This window comes from Neolamprologus brichardi, chromosome 9 (genome assembly GCF_056152115.1).
Source record: "Neolamprologus brichardi isolate AB-2024 chromosome 9, ASM5615211v1, whole genome shotgun sequence".
Lineage (NCBI taxonomy): Eukaryota > Metazoa > Chordata > Actinopteri > Cichliformes > Cichlidae > Neolamprologus > Neolamprologus brichardi.
Genome location: NC_142112.1, coordinates 24,048,882 through 24,068,096, shown reverse-complemented (window position 1 = coordinate 24,068,096; position 19,215 = coordinate 24,048,882). Strand labels below are relative to the sequence as shown.

The following is a 19,215-nucleotide window of genomic DNA, read 5'->3' as shown; positions in this document are numbered from 1 at the left end:
ACTAATAATTCTGCCACATGTACAGATCAAGAGTTTGGAGCCTTTTTGACCTCAGTTAACCATGAGACTGTTCCTTCTACCAAAGCTTCTTTCGGCTGCTTCCTCATTTACAAAGGGGGTCATCACAGTGCACTGAGTGTCAGACTTCATCTGACAGATGTTCACACCAGATGTTACTTTGCTACTAAATAATTGTTGAGGATAAAAACGTCTCAGAGACACAGAGAATGAGCAGGATGAGATTTCTGACTTCCAGACATCACTGATGTTCGGTTATACTTGTTTAGGACAAATTTTCCAAAACACTTTCTTGCAGAGTTAAGCACACTGGCTTCAAGTTCACTGTGTACAATAGTCAAATAGTTTCACTTTGTGCATTTATGCACCATGCTATTTATTTATTAATTTATTAAATGTGTCTCAGAAAATGAAAAAATCTTTTAGTATTGTAGTCAGAGCTCATACTTGGATGGAGGAACAAAAGAGCCACATCATGTTATTTCTATCCTGGGGCCATTGTTCTGCACAGTGTATGTATTACTAGGCTGTTAATGCTAATGACTAAACACTACTGTTGACAGAAAGTCAGGACCAGTGTGGTTTCGTTTTCAACCAGAATTAATTTGAGCTTCTTGGATGATGCAACACAACAACCTCGTTGCCAGAGTCGGACTATAAAAGAGAAGAAAACATTTCCCTCTCTGTGTCTCAGACTGAAGGAAGCTTGAAGCTAAGGGGAGACTTTAACAAGAGCTACAGCGTGTTGAGTGTCAGCATGGAAGAATTACTGGCTCCTTTAAGGCAGGCTGTGCGGGAACAGGTAGGTTTTTCATCTGAAGATCATGCTCGTTTTCCAGATTTCTTTTCTCAAACAAACAACAGCAGCTCTTCAACAAGCGTTATTCTTGTTACTTTTTAACACCCAAAGAGCCATTTGGACCCGGTTTCCACGCAAAAGAAAAACTGGGAGCCGCAAATACTTTTTGATAACTAAAATTAAGATAACACTGTATATATTGTTTTTTTTTTTTTTTTACCTTTATGGTTTTTGTGAACTTCTAATGTGTGTTGCTTATCCATGTAGCAAACAAAAACCGTTGTGAGCCGCCGCCCTTATATCGCCTTTGGGCTTTTGGAGCGTTGACCTGGCTTTTAAAAAATAATTGGAAAAAAAACCCACTATGCTGCTAAAAGATGAAAATAGATATTTGCAATATTCTGCCTAAATATGTATTTTACCTGGTTAATGTGTGTGGCGGGGCGTGGTCTGCAGCGCCGCTGCAGGGGAGACGGACGCACCTGAGCGGCACCCGCAACGCCTCGCAGTCTGTGCTCTCTAGGCTGTTGTGTCGGGCTGTGAGCTGAAAAGCTACAGCCGGCTGTATGCGTACAGCAACCGTGTGTGAAAAGTGGTCAATAAAGAGATGCGGAAAAGCGTGTTCATACAAACATCGTCGGGTCTGCCGTGATGTGTTTACAATGGGACTTCCTGAACCTCTGCGCACAGCATCTGCAAATCAGGGCTGTACGAAGTCACTTTCATCTTTACGCAGGACTGTAAGCTGTCATCTGTGAGGCGTGAGCGGTGTTTGTTTTTAACAAAGTTCACGGTGGAGAACAGCTGCTGACATAATGTGGATCCGAAGATCCATAATTGGCCTACCTGGGGTTGAAAGTCTCGATAAATGCACGGCGTTTCCGCGGGTTTACCGGCTTCCGCGAGTGTGACGCTTATTTTGAGCGATGAAAAAAATAATAGAATATAATTTTATTTTTATATTTCAATATCACAATAATCTTCCAATTTAGAACTACAAGTTTAAAAAGATCTAACATAAATAAAATATACTTCAGCTAAATACTTCTAATTTATTTTCCCAAACCTCGCGGAGCCGCACTATAAGGACTATAGTTGCCGACCCCTGGCTTAGCCTTTGTTACTGAAACTGAAAAACCACATAATTCGAGTGTGGAGGGGAGGTAAAGTGTAGTTCTGTTCTGCAGGGTGACTTGGTCCGTGAGTTAAGGGAGAAAGGTGCTCCGGAGCAGGAGGTGAGCAAAGCCGCTGCAGAGCTGAAATCACGGAAAAAGACTCTTGAAGCAAAGGTGAGAGTCTCACAGCTCCCGATTGGCCTTTGCACTGATTCTGCTTTCAGTTTGACATGTTTTTCCTCGCGTGCCTCTCTGCTAACATTTATGACCCCTACTCTGATTAAGAAATAGTGCCTCACACCATCATTTCCCATTACAGGAACTGGCTCTGCAGCCCAAAGAGGACACAGTGGATCGAGTGAAGATGGAAGATACATTGAAGAGGAGGTTCTTCTATGATCAGGCATTTGCCATATATGGAGGTAAGGTAGCCGAAAGGAAGGATAACAGAAGCTGATACAGGAAAAGCTGAAAAAAATGCTGTACATGCTGAAAAAAACAAGAAAACACTTGTGGAAATGCTTCATTTTTTAATCAATATTTATTTTATTTTTTAAAAAAAATCTACTTGTTCCTCAGGTGTGAGTGGCCTGTACGACTTCGGGCCTGTGGGCTGTGCTCTGAAGAACAACATCCTGCAGGTGTGGAGGCAGCACTTCATCCAGGAGGAGCAGATCCTGGAGATCGACTGCACCATGCTGACCCCCGAGCCCGTCCTCAAGTAGGTAAGCACAAATTCAAGTTTGGCTTCTAATAGATTTGTCCTATAACCAGCTCCCCATTTGTTTCAGGACTTCTGGACATGTGGATAAATTTGCTGACTACATGGTGAAAGATGCCAAGACAGGCGAATGCTACCGGGCAGATCATCTTCTCAAAGGTGGCTTTAAACTTTCTGACAAGGTGTCAGAGTTCATGACACAGACAGAAAATGACAGAAAACTAAAGGAACTATGAGAAATACAGAGTAGCATCATAATCTTGCTGATGTTAGACATATTCTGGTGATATTTATTTCCCTGCAGAGCGAGTTCTGAACAGGTTTTTACCTGCCTTGCTGTTTAGTATCTCCTCTGAGGAACTGACTTTGAGCTGCACAGATGACTGATAAGTTTTTTCTTCCACCTGGCATCGGTCAAGCAGGTCAACAGACCTTTTAAAAAAGAAAGAAAATGAGAATAATTATTTAACATTTAAACAGAGTGTGTAATAAATACCTATTTTAACCTTGTACTCTTAGTTAAAGGGATATTTCGAGCGATTTTGCACATGAAGATAGTTCGTGTTGTCTATGGGTTTCTTTGTATGACATTTAACCTTTATTGTACATTTTATATAAAGGACTTATTGACTGGCTGGTTTTCTTAGATCTCATTATTGGCTAAAACCAAACAAACACATCAATGAAACAATAATCTAAAAATGTGCGTGTTAATCCTTGCATCTATCTTCTTTTTCGTTTTATTCCTCACAGCTCACTTAAAGAAACTGATGTGTGAGGAGAAGTGCTCAGCGGGGCAGGTGAATGAAATGGAGGATGTCATCACACAGGTGTGTGCCTCGCAAACACACATGCACCGGTGTGTTGGTGAAGAAATAATCCTGTGATGCATTTGTGGTCCCTCTGTTTCAGATGGATAACTACACTCAGCAGGAGCTGGCCGATCTGTTTGTGAAATACAACGTCAAGTCTCCTGCCACAGGAAATGACCTCACACCTCCTGTCTCCTTCAACCTCATGTTTCAGATGTCCATCGGGCCTGGAGGGAACATGCCTGGGTACTCCCAGGCACTTGCAACATCCCTTTCAAGGTTTATTATTTTGCTGTGTTGAAATTGTGCATGTTGGTATTTTTGCAGCTACCTGCGACCTGAAACAGCTCAGGGAATGTTCCTCAACTTCAAACGTCTGTTGGAGTTCAACCAGGGAAAGCTTCCCTTTGCTGCTGCTCAGATCGGAAACTCCTTCAGGAATGAAATATCTCCTCGCTCTGGACTCATTCGTGTTAGGTAATGCTTAGAATGAATTATTGCTGCCTTCCAAAAGGGATGTTGGGTGAAATATCAGCATTTCCTGCTTGCAGGGAGTTCACCATGGCTGAGATCGAGCATTTTGTGGACCCAAATGAGAAGGTCCACCCTAAATTCTCCAATGTGGCCGACCTGGAAATCATGCTGTTCTCCTCCCAGGCTCAGACAAGCGGACAGTCAGCACAAATGATGAGGCTGGGAGATGCTGTGGAGCAGGTAGGTGTCGTTTTACTGACAAACCTTAGAGCACCAAAACTATAGCATAGATGAAAGATGAATGGTTAGAAGCAAGTTTGGCATTTAATTCAGTATTTGACACACATCTTTATATTCACTGTCTCTCTGCTGCAGGGAGTCATCAACAACTCTGTGCTGGGCTACTTCATTGGAAGAATCTACCTGTATCTGATCAAAGTGGGACTATCCAAAGACAAAGTGCGCTTCCGTCAGCACATGGAAAATGAGATGGCTCATTACGCATGTGACTGCTGGGATGCTGAGTCCAAAACCTCCTATGTAAATATTCTTTCTTTCCACTAACAGACTTATAAAACCATTGAAAGCATTATAAAGACAGCGTCCAGTTTTAAATTTTTGTTGCACCTTTGTGTTTTTTCTTCTTCAGGGTTGGATTGAAATTGTGGGCTGTGCGGATCGCTCCTGTTACGACCTTTCGTGTCACTCCAGAGCTACCAAAGTCCCTCTGGTGGCAGAAAAGATGCTAAAAGAGCCCATATCCTTCTGTGGTCCCAGTCCAACAACCTGACTATAATTACACTAAATGTGTCAGGTCAGATATATAGCCTATTAATAAAATATTTTAAATATCCAACTTTATTTATTTACGATATAGGTTTTTGCCTTTGAACAATTTTCCTTGATTTCAATTCAATTTTATTTAAAGAGTACCAATTCACACCAACAGCTTTATATTAAAAGGTAAAGACCCTACAGTTGGTAACCTTTGGAAGGAAAAACTCCCCTTTTATCAGCAGGAAACCTCAAGTAGAACCAGCTCAAGTCATTACTGGGACTGCGTGGGGGTGAGGAGTGTTAGATTTCATGCTAAAATCACTCAGGCTGTGGTTACAGGTTTGAAAAATGAAGCCTCTGTCTTCAACCTGCATTCTTTGTATTGGCCAGCAGGGGGCTCATGGTTACAAAAAGAGGCAATATAGTTTGAGAAAAGAACCCTACTACACTTTTATGATCTCAGTAAACACTTTTTTTTATGAGTTTATGATCTGAGTAGCCAGTTTTAAGCCCTGTTTGATATAGATGTAGTGTTTATATTGTAAATTACAGTCCTATTTAGAGTAAAATAGACCTAAATCATGTATAGGATGTGGAGTGTTTCCCAGCCGGGTCTTCTTCCAAAAACACAAGATGGCGATGGCCAAAATGCTTAAGTCAAGGCTTCAAAACATGGTCTTACCAACCAGTGGCTGATGTCTCAGTGGCTTTATCCATCCTTTCTCCATTGTTATGTTTTTTTTTCAAGTTTTATGCCTTAATTAGTTCATACAAAACAGTAAATGTCATCCAGTTTGAGCCCAACAAAAGTGCCATCGGAATGGCCTACAAAAAGGATGCCAAGCTGGCTCTGGAGTACCTGGCAGTCTGTGATGATTGCTACATCAGCGATCAGGAAAAGCTTCTCAGTGAAACAGGGTAATTAATGACGTTCATGCTCTTAACAACCATAAAGTTCATTTATGAAGCATTTTGTGACTTGATGTTGTGTTTCTGTCTGTAGGGAGTTCAGCTTTGAGACAGACGGCAAAACCTTCAAACTCACCAAAGACATGGTCAGTGTGAAGAGGTTCCAGAAAACCCTGCATGGTATGAGGTGACATCAATCCTGTTTTTTAATGCAAGAGTAGGCAAGTTATTGTGGAAGGGTGGCAAAAACAACAACAACAACAACAACAACAACAACAAAAAACCCTCAAATGTCTCTGTTTTTCCCTGTCACAGTGGAGGAGATTATTCCCAATGTAATTGAACCCTCTTTTGGAATCGGCAGAATCATGTACTCGATCTACGAGCACTCATTCCACATCCGGGAGGGGGATGAACAGAGGACGGTAAGAAAAGCTACAACAAGAAAACAGATCGGAGTAACGGTTACGTGTTTGTTTTGTTTTGATTTAAGGTGCTTTATTCTGTGGTCAGTATTTCAGCTTTCCTACCATTGTGGCTCCATACAAATGCTCCATCCTGCCATTGAGCCAGAACCAGGACTTTGTGCCATTCATCCACCAGTTAGGTGAGTATAGTCTTTCCATTTCAGTAGAGTGTTGGCTGTTACAGTTAAATACTCAAATGCTCTTTTCAATAGTATTTGGTGAATACTATTGAATACTAGAGCCACTAGAGCCAGGATATAGTTAGCTTAGCTTGGCTTAGCTTTAGACTGACATTGTCTGCAGCCTGGCCATATTCAATAGAGGATTTTCTTATTTCCCTTAGTTGATCACTGGGAACAGAGATACACCCCATCATGAATAATGGGGTGTATCTCTGTTCCCAGTGCTTTCAGCAGTAACTAGTTTAACTAATTGTTTTCTGTTTGGTTCTCATGCATTGTTTATGCACGGATCTCTGAATGTCCTGCCACACCAGTTCAATCAGGTTGAGGTGTGGACTTCGACTGGTCCATTGCAACACCTTTATTCTTTACTCTTTACCTTTTTAGCCATTCTGTTATAGATTTGCTGCTGGTTGGGATCATCGTCCAGTTTCAGCAGAGCTTTAGTTGTCAGACAGATGTCCTCACATTTGATTTTCAGTGACTGCAAGGTGTCCGGGTTTGTTAGCTAAAAACAAGCCAAAATCATCACCCCTCCACCACCGTGCATGACAGTTGCTATGAGGTGCACATGCTGATATGCTGTGTTTTGTTTTCACCGAACACAGCATATGTTTGTCCTGGCAAACCTTCCAAACTAGTCATACTTGTTTAGTCTGTATTGTTATGAAGTTTAACATTTAACATGCTAAGGCTTGCAGAGTCTCAGCTATAGCTCCAGCGGCATTTGCAATTCCTGTGCATGTTGCACGGTCTGACCTTGGGCTGAATTTGCTGGGAATTGTGTTATTACACACCTGAGTGCTCCAGACCAACAAACCGCCAAAGCATCTGCTTTTACATTCTCTTTTTCAGATTACTGAGTGACTTTGCCAGGGTTATAAGTCATGGTAGGTCTTGGAATACTGAGTATACATGTAGTATTACTTAGCAAGTTTTAGAGGTTGGCAATAGTCTCTTCCTATTTATAGTCTTAATGTTACACCCAGCTAATAGCTGTGTATTCATACTTAAGCAAATTTAATGGTTTTGTCATCATCTTCCTCCTTGTAGCTGAGGCTATGACCAGAAACGGTGTGTCTTACAAAGTAGACGACTCTTCAGGGTCCATCGGGAGGCGCTACGCGCGGTCAGATGAGATCGGAGTGGCTTTTGGAATCACCATCGACTTCGACACAGTGAACAAGACGCCTCACACGGCCACTCTGAGAGCCCGTGACTCGATGAGGCAAATCAGGGCCGAGGTAAACCAGTTAACTGTTTTGATTTTTGAAAGTGCCATATCTGTTTTGTTTTTTTTCGTTGGTTTTTTAGATACTAATTTACTAAAATATATCACAGATCACAGAGTTGCCAGACATTGTACAACATCTGGCTAGTGACACCTTGAAGTGGGCTGATGTGGAGAGCAAGTACCCCATCTTTGAAGGACAGGAGTCCAGCAAGAAGGAGTAACCATCCATCCACCCATTCATGTCACGAAGTGGGACACACTCTGTACAGGTCCCCAAAACCTCCTATCTCCAAATAACATTTGAAGAAGAGTGTTGCTCAAGCAAATCACCAACTGACATGTTGAACTGTTCCTATGACGGAGGAGAACGGTTTAATAATCTATAATTTTCTACATTGTCACGTTTGATTGTCAAATAAACAACAAAATATTTGTCCTACAGTTCCTTTCATTTGCTGCTTAAATGACAAACTGTATTGTATTTTGAGATATTGTCACTAGTTTGCACTGCATGTTGTTATATATCTCCCAGTGAGCTGTTGTTAGAATCTGAGACACGGAGCTTCAGGCTGCTCAAATTTGCAGGAGGCTTAGACCATCCCAAAACAGACCTGGCAACATGTAGAATGGAAAATGTTTTTACAGATAAAATATCTGGGTCTTTTTTCTTTTGACAGTAAAAATAGTTCCTCAAATCTTCAAACTATGTTATGTTAAGCAGTGTGACGCAATGCAGACATGAGTATATGTAACTACGTAAATATAATGAGGGCTTCAACTTCAGACTTTTCAGTATTAAATATGAAAATATCGACATATGGCTTCAGTGAGTTTTGCTAACTATTTGCTGCTTATTAGCAAATATAGGAGACCTGAATAGATGTCCAATGTTGTGTGGCTCAAAGTCTATTATACTGTTTTAGCAGTCCTCCCGTTCCGCCCCCTCTGTGTCAGTGGACAAAGTACAAATACATCATGTCACCTTTAACGGGTGGCAGCTCCCTCTCAGGGAGTCAGAGGGACCTGCAGCTTGACCTGCACTCTGTGGAAGCACAGCAGATGCAAAACTTTACCTTTTCTTCCATGTTCTTTTTTTATGTGACATTTTAAAGTGCCTTTGAAACAATCTGAATTTTCTTTAACAACTACTTTGGGCTTACTGCAATCAAGGTCAGTATCACAACAGGTGGTGTGGAGGACAAACTGAAGTGCATGACCGTGTGGCATTTCAACAGCATGCATCTCATTCAGACACTTCATTTAGCTGAGTTTGATTTTTCTCTTATAGCAACACGTAGCTGTTTCATTGTGTGCAAGCCTAAGCTGCAATTCATCAGAGAGAAATCGTTTAGTTAAAAATAGCAGGCAGCTGCACTTTAAATTCTAATCGGCCAGTTTACCCTCCACCTTTTTATGATAAATGAGTAATGTGTCAAACATGTCAAAGAAACAATATTCTTAAATAATTGAAGCTTAAAATCTGGCACTATACAGCAAGGTTTTTGGAACAGAATATATTAAATAAGGAGGAGAAAGCAGGTTCTTATGGTACCAAAGAAGATGCATCAGAATCCACAAAGCAATAGATAAATAGTGAAAAGAACCACTCTTTGGCACAATAGGAGAGCATGCTTATAGTGAATTATGCAGTTTATAATCAAATATGATCTTGTAAGATACGGTTAACCGTCAAATATTAAACTATCAGACCAGGCCTACTAATACAGTTCATTTAGGTTTAACAGATTTTTTGCTATAGCTGACTCTGACTGTTCCTTAGTTTCTGGTTTCTAGTCTTACTAAAGCAAATTCTGGTACCTATTAGAGTCAAAATACTACTAATAATAATATTAACAATAATAAAAATAATAATGATACAATATGTTTTAGGGCAGGCCTCCCATGTAACAGAAAAGTCATGACCCCTATGGTATTTCAGTGTCTCTCAGTTCCTCTGTCAGCTCCACCCCTCACAACATGGCGACTATGAAAAGTGTGATTAATTTATGCCAGTAAAACCAGCATGTCATGTGACTTAATTCTTCCCATGTTATCATTGGACTATTAGAAACAATGATACAACAGCATCGTGACCAGTCATGTCATTCTGCCATGAAGTCATTCGTAGATCTCAGGGTGCAATCAGCCACTCGTGCTGCTACGCAGCTTACCTTATTAGCCAGCTGGCTAGCTTGTGAGCGTAGAGAAATCCTTGAGTAAGTCATCGGTTAAATCAAAAACTGCAATCCTGTAAGTGGTTCCTGGTCCCAAAAAGCTTAAGAATTGCTCAATTTAAACTACCTAAGTGTAAATAAACCAGAAAAAACAACATATCATTTTAAAAGTACCATTTAAAATCTGATGCGTTAGTAAGAGTGATCCAATAGCAACACGGATGTTTTTTTACTCTGAGGTGTTAAAAAATAAAATAAAAATCTTACTGCTCTGCTTTCCTTTGAATAACAGATGTGGAAACTTCGTTGACAGCTGGACTAATAATCTTTAAAATTAGCAGTTATTAATCCATTTGATGAATGTACAAAGATAAGTACAGTAAAAATGTTGAACGTCCCTCTGTGATAGTCACAGGTTAAGAGGAAGCAAATGGCTTTTGTTACTTTCCATCTCTGATAATGTGTCACAGAAAGTTCACGGATGACAGTTACCTAAATTTAGAATCAGCGATGGATTAGAGGTCTATTTTAGTTGGGTTATACAAAATAATGTAATAAATGCCCTCATACAAATACTGCAGTAGGCCTGTGACACTTCTTGTGAGGCTCAGTTTATTTTTAGGATTACAGCTGTTCATGAAGAATAATGTGCCACCCTTCCTGCTGTACAGCAGTGAGTGGGATCCAAAGGATCCCTAAAATAAAAGATAACATCAGGGGAAAGGGGATGAACCTCTGGCATATGTGTCTTACTGTAGGCAGGATAAGAAAACTCAGGAATGCTATTTGGCACCGCCTGTTTTAGGTGTGACAGACAGATTAAATGCCGAGTACTCTGACTTCTCTGTGGTTTATATTCAGGAGCCTCCGGAGCTCCGTGCTATCCTGACTGCATCGCCATGGGACTCAAAGCTGCTCTTCCCAAGTATGAGATTTATTTCTACAACACTGTTTTGTGTCTGGCCATGTTCTGGGCCACTAGCTGGATCTTTGAGGTGTCCAGTTGTGAGTATGAGTTAACACACTGACACACATGCACACAGAAAAAGAGTATCCGAATATTAAGCCTACTATATTTGGTCATTTATAATGAAAACTGTCCTAACTGGTGGTGCAGGATTCAAACGTAGGACTCTGAGTTAAAAGTTCACAGGTTTATTTACAACAATGAAATATCAGGAATTGTATCTGAAAGCTTTAACACAACGAGGTCTGATGTCAGGTTAACAGGTAAGTCCACAGCTTAATTTTTCCCACAGGAATCTCTTTAAACAAACTTTCCAAATTTCTCTCAAGAGTTTCTGCACAGAAGCATCCAAAATGCTACTAACTGTGTAGGCAAGCTGTCCATCAATGACCCAGATGGTTGGAGGGGGGTTGGAAGGGGGGTACAACAGACTGGACTAAGTGGGTTTCGACTGGAATATGTGCAACGTTCCACATGCTGTCGATTCTCATATTCTGGGGTAGCTTAAGACAGACACACAGAGTTAATCAGAACCTCAACTTCAAAAGGACCAGTGTAGTGTTAGAGTTGGGTGAGTACTCTTTCCAGGTAAACTGGAAAGTCCAGGTGGACCTGTTGGTCAATACCACACGCCAGAGACCTGCATCTAGCTCCTGGTTAGTTCCCTCTGACATTGTTGGTCACATGTATTTCTTGAATGATGTGATTTTAGAGCCAGAGGTGACCAACAACTAAACGTGTACAGAATATGATGAACCAGCACAGGACTAGGTGACAGAAAACTACTAAGAAGACCATTTTGTTTAAAGGATATCTATTTATATTTATAGCATAGAAATACCTACGAAGCACTAGCTAATCATATATTAATTCCGTGACTCTATCCTAGACTATCTATACTTTATAAACAAATTATCTTGCAATTTAAATCATAAAAAAGACTAAAACAAAGCTTGACTAAATTATTTTCCTCTTTTTCCTGATCAGCATACATTAGATTCCTCGAATGCAAAGTTCATCTGAGACTATAGCACAGTCACGTACAGACAATACACTGTGAAGTATACATATGGGGGAAGTGTCACAGTGTAAGGTTGAGGAGTCTGAGCTATGTAGACCACGCTGAGGAGAACAGGTGTCGGTATTAATACCACCGAGCACAAGAAGAAAATAGGCCCTCTGTTTGGCCTACATTTGTTTCACTGTCAATCTAGCAAAGGTTTGTCATTTGCACTCAAGGGCAAGAAAAGAAAAAATGGTGCACAGAAACTCTTGGCTTCTGTACCAAACTATAAAATGTTGTATCCCCCCCCCCCCCCCTTCCCCCCCCCCTTCCCCAATTGTCCCATTGTTAGCCAGTGCAAACAGAAAGACTTTCAAAACCAGCGTGAAGCCAGGATGGTACTACTTTGGGAGGAAAATGGTAAGAAAATGAATGCAGCTCATTTGTCATCATTTGTTTGCAGAAGTGTTCTAATATTTCTAACATTGTTGTGCTCGCTGGTCTACAGGAAACTGCAGATTTCGAGTGGCTGATGTGGTTTTCCACCTTCAGAGACCACATCATATTTGCGCTCTCTGGTCATGTGCTGTTTGCCAAGATCTGCTCCATGCTGGCTCCACAGGTGCTTCTCCTGACAGATTGATGGATTGTTTTCATTGAGCTTCTGTAGGCGGATTAATGTAGTATAGGACAGATCCAGTATTTACTGCTAGTGTTAATAATCTGTGTGAAGCACTGAACTGCAATGAAGTTTATTTCTCACCATTATCTGGCAACCTCAAAATCTTCTTTGTCACAGGTTTTTTGTTTTTTTTTTTAAAACATTGCACCGTGACTTTTATATCATTCAGTAAACAGTGGGTGAATAATGGGACCATGTGGATAGAGAAAACCATAATTACTGGGAAGATTTCATATAAAATAGGTATGAATGTCATGGCAATTTTGAGCTTTTAATTGTTTGGTTTTTTTGAGCTGCTCTTTTCCCAGGGTGGTATGATCTAACACCATACATCTTTAATGACCTTAAAAACAAGAACTGGGTGCACAAGAGTTCATTTAAATCGTCTGATTTCCTTGCATGAACCTGCCTTTTAAGTGTGGCCTAAAATTTTTCAGCAGGATTGAGGTCAACCCCTTGGGAAGGCCAGTCCAGAAGCTTAATGTTAGCCTGCTTTAGCCATTAGAAAACACAGTTGCTGCTAAGTTTTAACCGTTTGGTTGTTGAGGTGAAGGTTAAAAACTTGGAGGTTGTCCTCAGTCTTCATTGTTCTGTCCACTTTGTGCAATGTATCAGTACCAGTGGCACCAAAACAGCCCCAAAGCATGATGCTGCCACCACCATGCTTGACACTTGGAACAGTGTTCTTCGGTTTGAAAGCCTCAACTTTACTCGTCCTAACATACCTCTTGTATATGTGTTATGATTGCTCAATCTTTTTCTTATTTGAGCATAAAAACTATTCTCCATGAGATATTTGGCTTGTCCACGTGGGCTGCTGTAAATTTCAGTTGAGCTAGAGGATGTTGATTTTGGAGCAAGTTTATATCTCTTGGGTTCATCAAGTTAAAAAACACTGTAGAACCTTCAAAGATTTACAGTGGGGCAAAAAAGTATTTAGTCAGCCACCGATTGTGCAAGTTCCCCCACTTAAAATGATGACAGAGGTCAGTAATTTGCACCAGAGGTACACTTCAACTGTGAGAGACAGAATGTGAAAAAAAAATCCATGAATTCACATGGTAGGATTTGTAAAGAATTTATTCGTAAATCAGGGTGGAAAATAAGTATTTGGTCAATAACAAAAATACAACTCAATACTTTGTAACATAACCTTTGTTGGCAATAACAGAGGTCAAACGTTTACTATAGGTCTTTACCAGGTTTGCACACACAGTAGCTGGTATTTTGGCCCATTCCTCCATGCAGATCTTCTCAAGAGCAGTGATGTTTTGGGGATGTCGCCGAGCAACACGGACTTTCAACTCCCGCCACAGATTTTCTATGGGGTTGAGGTCTGGAGACTGGCTAGGCCACTCCAGGACTTTCAAATGCTTCTTACGGAGCCACTCCTTTGTTGCCCGGGCGGTGTGTTTTGGATCATTGTCATGTTGGAAGACCCAGCCTCGTTTCATCTTCAAAGTTCTCACTGATGGAAGGAGGTTTTGGCTCAAAATCTCACGATACTTGGCCCCATTCATTCTGTCCTTAACACGGATCAGTCGTCCTGTCCCCTTGGCAGAAAAACAGCCCCATAGCATGATGTTTCCACCCCCATGCTTCACAGTAGGTATGGTGTTCTTGGGATGCAACTCAGTATTCTTCTTCCTCCAAACACGACGAGTTGAGTTTATACCAAAAAGTTCTACTTTGGTTTCATCTGACCACATGACATTCTCCCAATCCTCTGCTGTATCATCCATGTGCTCTCTGGCAAACTTCAGACGGGCCTGGACATGCACTGGCTTCAGCAGCGGAACACGTCTGGCACTGCGGGATTTGATTCCCTGCCGTTGTAGTGTGTTACTGATGGTGACCTTTGTTACTTTGGTCCCAGCTCTCTGCAGGTCATTCACCAGGTCCCCCCGTGTGGTTCTGGGATCTTTGCTCACCGTTCTCATGATCATTTTGACCCCACGGGATGAGATCTTGCATGGAGCCCCAGATCGAGGGAGATTATCAGTGGTCTTGTATGTCTTCCATTTTCTGATGATTGCTCCCACAGTTGATTTTTTCACACCAAGCTGCTTGCCTATTGTAGATTCACTCTTCCCAGTCTGGTGCAGGTCTACAATTCTTTTCCTGGTGTCCTTCGAAAGCTCTTTGGTCTTGGCCATGGCGGAGTTTGGAGTCTGACTGGTTGAGGCTGTGGACAGGTGTCTTTTATACAGATGATGAGGTCAAACAGGTGCCATTCATACAGGTAACGAGTGGGGGACAGAAAAGCTTCTTACAGAAGACGTTACAGGTCTGTGAGAGCCAGGGATTTTCCTTGTTTGAGGTGACCAAATACTTATTTTCCACCCTGATTTACGAATAAATTCTTTACAAATCCTACCATGTGAATTCATGGATTTTTTTTTCACATTCTGTCTCTCACAGTTGAAGTGTACCTCTGGTGCAAATTACTGACCTCTGTCATCATTTTAAGTGGGGGAACTTGCACAATCGGTGGCTGACTAAATACTTTTTTGCCCCACTGTAAGTGAGTATATGTACATTTTTGACCCTGTATGTCTCATTCACTCGTTAAAGATGACATTCATGCCCATGATGAATGTATGAAAACTTTTAAACCACAATGGTGACACCATTTTTCTGTCCCACAGTATCGGTCCTTGGTATATATGGTGTACGGCCTGCTTGCTGTGTGGACCAGCATGGGCTGGACCTATGTCACCCTCATCCTCTCCCACTGTATCCTGCTCTACAGCATCTCTTTAGTGAAAATCCGCTGGCTTTGCTTCGTCACTGGTCTTTGTACGCTGGCTACATTCAAGTGTGAACCCTTCATTTCCTGGCAGGTAAGCTGCTGGCACCCAAACACCTCAGTGTATTGTCTATACATTTCTCATGGTCGATTCCCCATGTCTTCTCTAAACAGGCAGGTTTTGTGGAAGGGGACTTTGAGTTGCGTCCTGTTTTCTTCTATGGAGGATGTGGGTTTACAATCATGCGTTGTATGAGTTTTGCTCTGGAGAACTGTGAAAGAAAAGATGGCAACTACAACATCTTGGAGCTGCTCAAGTACAACTTCTACCTCCCTTTCTTCTATTTTGGGCCTATCATGACCTTTGATAAATTTTATGTTCAAGTAAGTTGAATTTGATTCTTTACAGGTTACAAAATTATTAAGTATAACGATCGCTGCTGGGGATTTTGAGCCCGGTGTGACCTAAAATTGATGGTTTCTTTTACTTTTCTTTACTGTTCATGAAGATATTTAGAACACACAATGTAAAGTTTACATGCATTTATGTCGCCATCAGTAAAAAAAATCTGACGTTTAAAGTATTCCTAAACAACAGGGCTCTTGTCTGCTGAGGCTGAAAGTTTCTGGCTTTCTCTGTAGTTGTGACGTGTGTTTGCTGCCCTCTGCAGGTCAACAGGTGTGACCTTACCAGGAAAGAGCGGGAGATGTGGAATATCAACCTGCACGGTGTGATCCACCTTATCGTCATCATTGTAGTGGACATCCTCTTCCACTTCATGTACATCCTCACCATCCCCACTGACTTGAAGCTGATGAAGCACCTGTCTGACTGGGCTCTAGGTCTGTGCCACTTCCCGAAAATTCCCGTTTTAATATTTTTAAACCCAACGGCATGCAAAAAAAAAAGCACAAATGAAGACTGAACATTAACATATAATTAAAAGCTTTGACTTTATGCAAACAAACATTAACATGAAAAATTTCCAGTTTTAATTTCAATTATTTGAGATGAAAGGAAACTTGCAGCAGAACTGATGTCACTGCATTGTTTCCAGTGGGGCTGGCTTACTTTAACCTGGTGTATGACTGGGTGAAAGCAGCTGTGATGTTTGGAGTCATCAACACGGTATCCAGACTGGATCACCTTGACCCTCCTAAACCACCAAAATGCATCACCATGCTCTATGTGTTTGCTGAAACGTGAGTGAGGCTTGAACACACGTGAGTGGTTCCAGGCGTACATGTGGTATAATTCTATAGTACTAAAGCTGATTTTGTTTTGTAGTCACTTCGACAGAGGGATCAACGATTGGCTGTGCAAGTGAGTGTCTCCAAAAGGCCACCAATATTAAAGTCATGTTAATCATTTGAAAAGCAGAGGTTCTGATGAAGCCCTAATCCACAGGTATGTGTATAATTACCTGGGTGGAAAGCATGAGAACATGGTGGAAGAGCTTGTGGCTACACTGTGCACCTTCGGCATCACCATCCTCTGGTTGGGACCCTGTCAGGTGGTCCTGGTCTGGGCTTTCCTGAACTGTTTTGGTCTCAACTTTGAGCTGTGGACAGCCAAATTCTTCTCCGTGGAGCCATTTAGCTCTTTTGAGGTTGGTTAGATGAGTTTGTTTGTACACATCAATAAGCAGTTTATAAGGGATAAGGGATTTAATGTGCATGTTGTATATAAATATGATTTGCAGATGGCAATGTCAGAAGCGATGTCTCGGCGCATCAGAGCCATCTTAAACACTTTTAACTTCTGGAGCATTGTGTTGTACAACGTTCTGGCCTTGAACAGTTTGGAGTTTGCAAAGTTGGTTGCCAAACGGCTGCTTCTAAAAGGTGATTTTGGTTGTTAATTATGAGGCAACTTTGCCATTTCTTACCAGCTTATTAACAATGAATTACCTTCCCAGGCTTCCCCATAACCACCATCATCGTCATGTTTGTGACCTACTGTCTGATTCAAGTGATCAAGGAGCAAGAGAGGAGACAGGCTCTCATAGACGATCCCGATCCACTCCCACCGGCACCGCCTCCAAACGCTGCCACCAGTCCTACCACCTCTGCAACTGCACCCACTGCTGCTCAGCCGGTCGCAGATCCCAGCAAAGAAAAAGCAGAGTAGATATTTAATTTTTAACGAATGGTTACAATGATGAAAAATGTGAGTTCTGTCCAAATGCTAACAGTATTATGAGTTTGAATGGATGCAGACAAGCTCACTGTAAATAAAATTTAAAGTATTTTTACCTAAGGGAGAATTTAAAACTTAATGAAAAACAATTACAGTAAATGAATATTTACTGTAATATATTGTGAAGTTCACCTGTATACAATAAAACTACATTGTCGGGACTGTGATTGGTCTAGAGCAAAAGTAAACTGCAAAGATTAGTGAAAACATTTGTACTTTGTGTGTTCATGCAAGTTTTTGTTCTCTCTGATGAACCTGCTTGTGCTTTTTACACTACATGAGTCAGTGTTGAGTCTTGTCATAGTACCGTGAGCCATTTCTGTTGCATTACATCAGCACTTTGTCACTGAATCCTGTTTGCTGCTTCCACATGGAAAACACTTTGAATACTGTTGGGAGGGAGTGCTACAGACACCTGTGGTGAATCACTGCTCTGACCAGAACAAGGCAATAAAATGGATTTAATAACATCAAACAGCAGAGGTTCCCTTTTTTTGTTAGGGTAAATTTACCAGGTAATTTTGGCAAATCACTTGGGTCACTAAGAAAAAAAATTATGTGTGACATTTAACTGTGTTTTCATGATTACCTGAAATGTTTTTAATATTTTTGTGTTAAACTGATGCAATAAAATATGAGTGTTTGAGCCTCTACAGCTTTTGAGACATTAGCTGCCCCATGTTTTTTGACACGAGCAGTGTTCAGGGTAAAATGGTTCAGCTGATCAGTGAAAATGTCCCACTGTACTCAGCCAAAGCCCCTCTCATCCTTTCCTCTACCCACTGGTTGTATTTTTAAAACACTTTTGACATCTGTCACATTTATCACTTCTATATCAACATGTTTCTTTCATCCTTCTTTCAGGTAGTGTAATGTGAAAATGGAATGTAAGACATAGAATAAGAAATATATCAAAAATATTTTTAAAATGGGGAACTTTAAAAATATCTAAACAACTCAACTCAGAGGGTGGCCCACTTTACCTGAAATGAATCACCCATTTTATCTAATACATGTGGGTAAATTGGGCTGGTAATTAAAAATGTTTTTCATACAAATTTGCTTAATTTAGAAAATGATCTGCATTTTTCTGGCAGAGGACAGCACAACATGGATTATGAATCAAAATGTCCATTTGGTTCATATTCACCTTATTATTGAAGAGTAAGTTTTAATACGTCAGGTCACTCACCATGGAGTTTTCTGTGGCAAAATGAGCCATCATCCTAGCAATCTCAGACGAATCACATCAAATGCTAAATGTTAACTACTGTTTACTTTTAAAGACAGCTTTTAAAGAGCTAAGACAGTCAAACCTTAAATGGCCCATTTTACCTGGGTTGATGTGATTATTACATGCCTTTCTTTTTCAATGAAAGTGTTTTGGTTCTGTTCAAATAAAATAAATTGCTTCTTAACAACACTTAAACTAATTAAGCTCTTTAGAAAACAATAATTTTCATAGTGGTAGTGGCAGCCTATCAGATCACCATTAAACTGAGGACTGTTAGCTTAGCAAAAAGACTGGTCTAAAAGAGCGAAGCAGCTGAACAAATATATTGCCAAATCCTTATTTGTAACTGTCTCTTTGAAATGAACAAGAACACTATGTTAAACATTCTGTGTATTAAAATAAATCTATTAGTCATTTCAGAGTTTCCTCTGTTTTCCACAGAGTCATCGTCACATGTATGTAATGCTACAAAATGCTAAGATGACCCCCTCAGAGAAGCCTACTAAACCATGTACTCCAGGGTCCGCCATGACTCATGCTGGACACAGTTCCCATTAAGCAGTGTGTCAGCTGTCTGGGAGTGGGTCGGTGTGGACTTCGAGGTGGGACAAGGGGAAGCATGGATATTACATTTCAAGTTCCAGAATAAAGCCCATTGCTCTACACCGAGCACCCAGTCTATAAATAAACCTCCAGTT

General features: G+C 40.9%; 2 protein-coding genes across 2 annotated transcripts; both read left to right on the top strand.

Annotated features, from left to right (window-relative positions):
- Window positions 1–687: 687 nt before the first annotated feature.
- On the top strand, window positions 688–8,247 carry LOC102783986 (glycine--tRNA ligase-like). The gene is made up of 17 exons (XM_087846167.1): window positions 688–820; window positions 2,005–2,106; window positions 2,252–2,354; window positions 2,512–2,653; window positions 2,724–2,812; window positions 3,407–3,483; window positions 3,566–3,711; window positions 3,793–3,942; window positions 4,017–4,179; window positions 4,315–4,479; window positions 4,589–4,697; window positions 5,490–5,634; window positions 5,720–5,805; window positions 5,941–6,050; window positions 6,139–6,232; window positions 7,328–7,518; window positions 7,616–8,247. Exons 1-17 carry the CDS (start codon window positions 776–778, stop codon window positions 7,727–7,729), a joined length of 2,031 nt encoding a protein of 676 aa, XP_087702293.1. The 5' UTR covers window positions 688–775; the 3' UTR covers window positions 7,730–8,247.
- A 274-nt stretch (window positions 8,248–8,521) lies between these two features.
- hhatlb (hedgehog acyltransferase like, b) lies at window positions 8,522–17,950 on the top strand. The gene is made up of 12 exons (XM_006795128.2): window positions 8,522–8,678; window positions 10,544–10,687; window positions 12,005–12,072; window positions 12,161–12,274; window positions 14,983–15,177; window positions 15,258–15,467; window positions 15,755–15,926; window positions 16,142–16,286; window positions 16,372–16,407; window positions 16,492–16,693; window positions 16,787–16,928; window positions 17,003–17,950. The coding sequence occupies exons 2-12, from the start codon at window positions 10,582–10,584 to the stop codon at window positions 17,212–17,214; spliced, it is 1,602 nt and encodes a 533-aa protein (XP_006795191.1). The 5' UTR covers window positions 8,522–8,678; window positions 10,544–10,581; the 3' UTR covers window positions 17,215–17,950.
- The last annotated feature ends 1,265 nt before the right edge of the window (window positions 17,951–19,215 follow it).